At 39.3% G+C, this 8,968-nt stretch overlaps 1 protein-coding gene across 3 annotated transcripts in view; it reads right to left on the bottom strand.

Annotated features, from left to right (window-relative positions):
- The window catches only part of SLC4A5 (solute carrier family 4 member 5), a 102,153-nt gene that overhangs the window by 84,596 nt on the left and 8,589 nt on the right, over window positions 1-8,968 (bottom strand). For 2 of the 3 annotated variants that reach the window (XM_012807421.1, XM_003793385.1), the window contains one exon: window positions 3,526-3,606. In XM_012807421.1, coding sequence (XP_012662875.1) covers window positions 3,526-3,604 — 79 coding nt within the window. In that variant the 5' untranslated portion in view covers window positions 3,605-3,606. Of the gene's footprint in view, window positions 1-3,525; window positions 3,607-8,968 lie in introns of those variants that run through there. The other variant, XM_003793386.1, reaches the window with a different exon arrangement.

Raw genomic sequence — 8,968 nt, 5'->3', positions numbered from 1 at the left:
AAATAAGATCTACCCAAAAAATAAGCCCTAGCAGGATTTCTATGCATTTGTTAAATATAAGCCCTACCCTGATAATAAGACCTAGTGAGGACCAAGTATTTTAATTTTGTATTTAAAAGGCCTAGTATTTTAATTTTGGAAAATACACAGATACACTGTATAGCCAGACCATGTATTTTGGTGCGGAGCGGTAAGGAAGACTGGAATACCTTTTATCTGCTGTAGCTCCTTTCTCCGAGTCATTCACACTTGTGCGGGTATGAATGCAGTGACCAGGTGGCAGGCATCCTATTGCACACGTGTGAACGGCTAGGGGAAAGGAGTTCACACATCACTAGTGCCAGCCCTACCAACAAGATCAGCTCCTCCTGTCAGGTTCCGGAAGAAGATGACGTAACTCTATTTGAATAAATGTAGATTGTTTATTATAAATAAATATAGACTGTTGTATTATACTTAATAAAAAATAAGACATCCCCTGAAAATAAGCCCTAGTGTGTCTTCTTGAGAAAAAAATAAATATAAGATAGTGTCTTATTTTCGGGGAAACACGGTATTTATCCTGCTTGGTGTTTTCTGAGTTTCCTTCAATTTGTGGTTTTAATTTTGGAAAAACTCAGCTATTATTACTTCAAATATTTATTTTGTTCTTTTATTTTTTTCTTCCCATCTGGTATTCCCATTATGTATGTTTCACCTTCCGTAATTGTCCCCAATTAATTGTCCCACGAAATACTATTTTCTTCCATTTTTTTCTATTGTATTTTAGAAGATTTCCATTCACATGTCTTCATGATCACTGTTTCCTTTCTTGGGTCACACTTAGTCTACTAATGATCCTACCAAAGACATTCTTCATTTCTGTTACATTGTTTTTTATGTCTTATTTATTTATTTTTGCTGCTGCTCTCTTTTATAAATTTCTGCTAGTTTAGCTTTAGGTTGGATCTCTTTTGTCTATTGTAGATCGCTGGTTAATTCTACAATGCATAATGATGACCTTTGTGCTAAATCTTTTTTTTTTTTTTGAGACAATCTCATTTGGTCACCCTTGTGCCATGGCGTCTTAGGTCACAGCAAACTCACACTCTTTGGGTTCAAGTGAGCCTCTTGCCTCAGCCTTCCAAGTAGCGGGGACTACAGGCACTTGCCACAATGCCCAGCTATTTTTTAGAGATGGGGTCTTGCTCTTGCTCTGGCTCAGGCTGTTCTCAAACCTGTTAGCTCAGGCAATCCACCTGCCTCAGCCTCCCAGGTGCTGGGAATATAGGTATGAGCCACTGCACCTGGCTGTACCAGTAATATCTTTAATTTATAATTTTCTTTTCTGTTTTTTGAGACAGAGTCTCACGCTGTTGCCCTGGGTAGAGTGCCGTGGCATCATAGTGCACAACAACCTTAAACTCTTGGGCTCAAGCAGTCCTGTTGCCTCAGTTTTTCATTTTTAATCGAGATGGGGGTCTTGCTCTTGTTCAGGCTGGTCTCAAACTCCCGAGCTCAACCAATCTTCCCACCTTGGGTTCCCAGAGTGCTAGGATTGCAGGTGGAGCCACCACACCTGGCTATAATTTTCTATGTTGAGGCTCTAACTTGAATTACCCACATGCTAGATACTAAAGCTACTTTTCTCTTTGGACCTATACACTTTCTTTTTTCTCTTATTTTACACTTTTTTTCCTATTTTTTATGACGGAAAATGAGAGTGGGTGGAGTAAGGAAGTGAGGCCATGCTTAAGTGGACTTCAGTAAAAACATTTAAGAACCACTCACTAGGCTATGTTTGAATCTGGAAGCCCAGAGTGACAATTTGCCCAAGCACAGGTGGGTCAACACATGTTGGTTATTATGGCTGTTTTTGAAGCCCAAGAATTGTAACTGAAATTTGAAAGAAGGTGGCAGACTGAGAAATTAGACATTGTGTTCTTACACCAATATCTTCCTTAATTTGATTTGGTTTTTCTTAAGAGGTCAGGGATGACTCTCAGCTCAAACCCCTGAAATGCAGATGCTCAGTGCCTGGGCAGTCATTGTCTGGAGAAATCACACGGAAACCATATCAGAAACCATAGAAAAGCAAGCTTAAGCCTTTTAGAGATGTATTAAGTGTCTATTCTGATGAGTAGGCATGGTGTGAGTTTACTTTGACTGGCGCCTTCCTAGGCACTGAAGAGTCAGGTTACCTGGACATCAGTGTCAAAATCTCTCTAAAGCTCCTGCTCACCACATCTCATCCCACTGCATGATCTTCTAAATGGCCTGTCTCTCTTGGGTGCAGTGGGAATGAAGAAGGTGAGGTGGAGATTTTTATGAAGCTCTGCCTCCTTCTCAAGGGACTGGTGCTCTTCCTTCCTCCTCCAGCCCTACAGAGTGGTGGGATGGCCCCTCCCTACACTACATCCCTCAACCAAACTGTAACAGGAGGTGAAACTGTACACCAGCATTTAGTGGCAAGTAGTTCCACTCTAAGGGCTCAGCATACCTGAGTCTTCCAAAGATGAGTTCCAGTTCTCCACCCTTGAGCTAGGAATGGAAATGAATGCAGCAGATGCATCAGAGAGGTTCCCACCCCAGAGACAGTTGGGTGCTCCCTGGCTTGTCCTTGCTCAACCTGTAGCTGTCCTCCCTCTTGGACTGTGTCTTCATCTGTAATGTGGGAATGAAAATCTTTTCTCTATTGGCTTGGAGAGGCTTTTGAGAAGATAGAATGGGATTGCATATGTAAATCGTAAGAGGCTATACACACGAATGGGGGTATGTATTAAAGAAACTGGGGTAGATGGCTGTCAAAAGAACATTTTACTTTCTGCCCTGGATCTGAATTATCCTGTCTTTTACTGGCTCCTATCGTCATCAGACAAGCATGATTGCTAAGCAGGCGAACTATGGGGAGTGGCTTGCCCTCCCCAGGCCCTAGCTCTACTTCTTGGCTCTGCAGGACCTCCCCTCTCACTGCCAGCATCTGCAGTGTTTGGCTCAGGACACACACCAAGCTCTCCTAGCAACTCCTCACTGCCTTCTGCTTCCTTGATAGCTCTAGAGTGGCTCTCCACATCTGCAGGTCAGTAAGTGACTAGCTGGGGAGTGAAGTTAGTATTCCCTCCATGTGGGCTGCAGTAATGACAGGACTAGCAGCCCCATGGCTTCTTCTCTGTACAGCATAGGAGACTTAAGGCCTATAAGTCAGAAAGCCCAGAGCAACAGAATACCTGCCTCAATACCCTCTCAGGCTGATTTAAACTAGGCTGCCAGTTTCAGAATCTATAAAATATCGACATTTGGCATTTATGATGGTTTGCAATCTTGCAAAATTAAGTAAGCTTAATTTTGTATTGGGGAAGCTATGCCCTAATCCACACAGGCAAAGAGACAGTTTTCTGTCTGTAGCCTCAGCACATCATCCCTTCAGGACGTGATGAAGCTTTGAGGGGATGCTATGGGTGAGTTAGGAAAAAGACTGTTTTAAGGACACCCAAAGAATTATTAGTCCCTCCTAGGATTTGCATCAAGTCTTCAAAGTGACCTTACCTTTCGGGTCTGGATATCTCCTCCTGTAGTTAGTGGGGTCCAGCTTTCCCACCCCTGCCTTCTCCTCCTTCACTTTCATGACTACAAAGTAAAAGATGAACACAGCCTCAAAATGTGTGTGTTAAAAAGGGTAGGATTTTAAGGACAAGTGGTCAGATTTACAATCATAATGGGAGACCTTAACATAGATGAAAAAATTAGTCTAAAAGGACATAGAAACAAATTTACGAATCATATATATGTAAATAATTTCCAAAAAATAGAGAACACACATCTTTTACAAGTACAAATAGAATATTTGCAAAAGGAACACATACAGTAGGCCACAGGAAAGCCTTTGTAAATGTATTATGTTGGCTGGGTGCAGTGGCTCACGACTGTAATCCCAGCCCTTTGGGAAGCTGAAGGGGGAAGATTGCTTGAGACCATAAGTATGAGACTAGACTGGGTAATATAGTGAGATCTATCTCTATTTTTTAAAAAAAATTTATGGGACACAACTATAAGAGGGACTTTACCTAACAAATGCAAACAGTGTAACCTAATTCTTTGCACCCTCAATGAAACTGAAACAATAAAAAAAAATTTAAAGGGTATATTTACTATGCTTCTATAGTTTACATATATAAACCAAATTTCCACTGTGGTTTCCTATTAAATCCAATGATTAGAAATTATAGAATAGTTTTTAAAAAAGTTTTATCTTAACATTCAAGGATTAGATAGCTTCTACTGATACAATGGTTCTGAAAAACAGGAAAAAAGAGGAAATGAGAGGCAGTAGGTACAGCTGAAGACCAGGATGGTGGGGAGGGAGCTTTTTAAATCCTCAGGTCTCTCCCCGGGGCTCTAGTCTCCAACAATGCTCCTCCTACCGGAGAAGGTGGAGGGGTTAAACCAGAAGACTTCTGGGTAGCTGAAGGCAAAAAGGATGTAGAATATAAATGTCTAAACACAATAACTAAGGAAATGCTGTGAAGGCTATGTTAACCAGTTTGATGAAAATATTTCAAATTGTATATAACACCAGCACGTTGTACCCCATGATTGCGTTAATGTACACAGCTATGATTTAATAAAAATAAATAAAAATAAAGCAGTAATTTCACCAGAGAAACAAAGGTTTTAAGTCAAGCCTTCTAGCCCTCAGCCCCCTCTACCTACTGGACTCCTAGAAGGCCGAAGGAAACACAGCCCTCCAGGCAGGAGACTGGAGGACTCAGACTTTCTAACACTTGGGAGACCTCTAACAAAATGGAGGGCTTCATCCAATTGCTCATTGTAACTCCACATCAACAAATCTAGACCAGCTGCTCCACAAAATAGGAACAGCCATCCAAGAATTAGTTAGTTTAAAGAAAACAGGAGCAAAAAGGAAGCTTGTTTACGTCTCTGGTGTTGGACATTAGGTTTTTGGGGTTTTTTTGCAGAGAAATATTTTTAGTTAGTTTAAAAAGAAAGTGAAATATAGTTTTCATGACTTTAACAAAAATGAAACAGTTTAGCTTTATTGACTGAACAAATATATTATTTAAATCATTACTTTGTCATTTATAGGTTTCTAATAGGAAACAAATACTGATTTCAACCTAACAAATTGCATTATATTGCACCAGTAAGTTATCCAAATTAGCCTGAGATCATTTCTTCTGATAATATATGCAAAAACATTCCAAGATAATATTTTACAGTCTGATTTCTCAGGTTTTCCTTCGATTCAGATATACTTTTCTTTTATTATTTAAGGTTAATTTGAGGATACCAAGAATTGGGTTACAACGATTGCATTTTTAGGTAGAGTCCTTCTTATAATTGTATCCTGCCCCCAAGAGGATACGTATGTGCATATGCCCTAACATTGTGTCCTTTAAGAGGGAGCACACCCTTCCTCCTCCTTCCTCCCCTCTTCTCCTTCCTTCATCCCCTTGCCCCCCACCTTGAATTGATTTGTGTTTTTCTCTTCTGTAGGTAAGTGTTAGATTGTCTACTGGCTTCATATTAGAATTGAGTACATTGGATTCTTGCTCCTCCATTCTTCTGATACTTTACTAAGAAGAATGTATTTTAAGGCCAGGCATGGTGGCTCAAGTCTTTAATCCTAGCACTCTAGGAGACCGAGGCCAGTGGATTGCTTGAGCTCAAGAGTTCAAGACCATCTCTAAAAATAGCCAAGTGTTGTGAGGGACTCCTGTAGTCCCAGCTACTGGGGAGGCTGAGACAAAAGAATCTCTTGAGCCCAAGAGTTTGAGGTTGCTGTGAGCTATGATGCCACAGCACTCTACCAAGGCGTTCACTTTGAGAGTGAGACTGTCTTAAAAAAAAAAAAAAAAAAAAAAAGAATGTGTTTCAACCCCATCCAGGTTAATACAAAAGACCTGTAAAGTCTCCATCTTTTTAAATAGCTGGACAGCATATACCACCATGGCCATCAGGTTTTCTCATGGCCCTCTTTTTCTATTTGTTTTGGTGTCTGTCACTCTGGTGACTCTTGGATGGTCTTCCTAACTGATACATAACGGGTACTGAAGCACAGCTTGAATGAATGAATTGGACTTCCTGTGTGTATCTCAAAAATATGATAAGTCAAGGGGGAAAAAGCCAGGGTATAAAAGGATACAAACAAAGTGATATTATTTATATAAAATTTTAAAGCAAATTTTTATTTATAAACAATATTAGTAGTGACAACACTAATATAAACTAATATTGTTTATAGCTATACTTATAAGTAACAAAAGCATAAAATCATGCAGAGGAATGAAACACACTAACTGCAGGTTACCTCTAGGGAGGGAGAGGTTTGAGATGATGTTTGATGATCTTTGATATTTTGGATAGGTAGATATAGGTGTAGATATGAAGCAAATAAGATAAAATGTTGATCTGTGTCAATTCTGGATAGTGATATATGAATATCTGCCTTATTGTAAAAGTTTGAACTTTTTTATTATTCAAATTAAAAAATCTATATTTTTAAAAAGAAATAAGAGGCCATAAGAGGTGGCTCACACTTGTTATCCTAGCACTCTGAAAGACTGAAGTGGGAGGATCTCTTTAGCTCAGGAGTTCAAGACCAGCCTGAGCAAGAGCTACACCTTGTCTCTACAAAAAATTTTAAAAATTAGCTAGGAGTGGGGGCATGTGCCTGTAATCGCAGCTACTTGGGAGGGTGAGGCAGGAGGATTGCTTTGAGCCCAGGAGTCTGAGGTTGCTGTGAGCCATGAGGACACCAATGCATTAGCAACACCTGGGGAAATTTAAATGTCTGCCAGAAATAAAATGTGGATCAGTACAGTGAATAACAACTGTAATCCTAGCACTCTGGGAGCCCGGGTGGGAGGATCCCTTGAGCTTAGGGGTTCAAGATCACCCTGAGCAAAAGTGCAACCCCACCTCTACTAAAAATAGAAAAATTAACCAGGTATCATAGTGGGCACCTGTATTTCCAGCTACTAGGGAGGCTGTGGCAGGAGGATCACTTGAGCCAAGAATGTAAGGTTACTGTGAGCTAGGCTGATGCCACAGTACTCTAGCCTGGGCAACAGAGTGAGACTCTGTCTCAAAAAAAGCCACACACACACACACACACACACACACACAATGATCATTGCATACAATCCTAATTACAGCAACAGTGATTTTTGAATTAACTAAAAACACTGATGACATAATCTATATGGAGAAGATAAAGAAGATGCAGGTGTGCTGTAAGATAGTTAAATATTCACCTGTTGGTTGCTAATATCTAATTTCCATAATAATTATTACTATTCTTCTTATTAGAATGGTATAGGTAACCCACAGGAAAGGATAAAAGAATTCCTAGTGGTTGTCTTTGGGAAGTAGAGCTGTGAGGTATGAGGGAAGCTGGGATAGAGTTAATTGACTTTTTAATTATGGTTATATCTTATTTTTATTTTAAATATTTTAGGGCAAAAATTTAATATGATACATTTCCACTTAATGTGGTAATTGTGTCCTTGAAAGTTAATTGTAAACCTATTTGCTTAAAGTAAACCATGTTTGAAATACTCAGCAAGACTGCTAAACAAAGAGCCCTTTAAGATTGTTCTCAAACTCCAGTGTGCCTCAAAGTCACTTGAATGACTTGTTAACACGAACCTTCTCAATCAGTATATCTGGGCTGGGGCCTAGGACTCTGCATTTCCAACAAGCTCCCAGTTGGAGCTGATGCTCCTAATCCATGGACCATATCTTAAAAATTTCTGTCCCAGGCAAGTTGAAAAACAAATCAAGGACATAGTTCCCTTCACAGTAGCTTCAATGAAAATGAAATACCTAGGAATATACCTAACAAAGGAGGCGAGGGATCTCTACAAAGAGAATTATGAAACCCTGAGAAAGTAAGTAGCAAAAGACATTAATAAATGGAAGAACATGCTATGCTCTTGGCTGGGAAGAATCAACACTGCTAAAATGTCTATACTTCCCAAGGCAATCTACAGATTCAATGCAATCCCCATTAAAATACCAACATCATACTTTGAAAAACTGGAAAAAATAATTCTTTATTTTGTATAGAATCAGAAAAAATTCTGTATAGCCAAGGCAATTCTTAGTTAATAAAAAAAAAAAAAAAACCAGATAGCCAAGGCAATTCTTAGTTATAAAAAGAAAACCAGAGGCATCACTCTACCAGACTTCTGCTTATATTACAAGTCCACAATGATCAAAACAGCATGGTAAATATATAGAGACATAGACATATGGAACAGAATAGAAAACCAAGAGATGAAACCCATCTCTTATCACCATCTGCTCTTCCATAAACCAAAAAAAAAGCATACACTGGGGGAAAGAATCCCTAATTTAATAAATGGTGCTGGGAGAGCTGCTTAACCACACATAGAAGACTGAAACTGGACCTGCACCTTTCACCACTTACAAAAACTGACTTAACATGAATAAAAGATTTAAATCTAAGACAGGAAATGATAAAAATCCTAGAAGAAAATGTGGAAAAAACTCTTATGGATGTTAACCCGGGGAAAGATTTTACGAGGATCACAACAACAACAAAAATAAACAAATGGGACTTAATTGATCTGAAAAGCTTCTGCATAGCTAAGGACACAACAATTAAAGCAAACAGACAAACTTCAGAATGGGAAAAGATACTTGGATGTCATGAATCTGACAAAGGGTTGATAACTAGAATCTACAGAGAATTCAAATTAATCAACAAAACAACAAAAAGCAAACAATCCCATCTATCACAGGCCAAGAGACATGAACAGAACCTTCTCTGAAGAAGACAGATGATTGGCTACAAACATATGATTCATCATCCCCAGTCACCAGAGAAATAAAAATCAAAACCACCCTCAGATATCTTCTAACCCCAGTGGGAATAGCCCACATCATAAAATCCCAAAGCTGCAGATGCTAGTGCAGATGTGGAGAGATGGGATGGAATGCTTTT

Source organism: Otolemur garnettii, unplaced genomic scaffold, assembly GCF_000181295.1.
Source record: "Otolemur garnettii isolate 467f Iridium unplaced genomic scaffold, OtoGar3 scaffold00068, whole genome shotgun sequence".
In the NCBI taxonomy this organism is placed as follows: Eukaryota; Metazoa; Chordata; class Mammalia; order Primates; family Galagidae; genus Otolemur; species Otolemur garnettii.
Note: the sequence above shows the minus strand (reverse complement) of the source record. Positions and strands in the feature narration are given on the sequence as shown.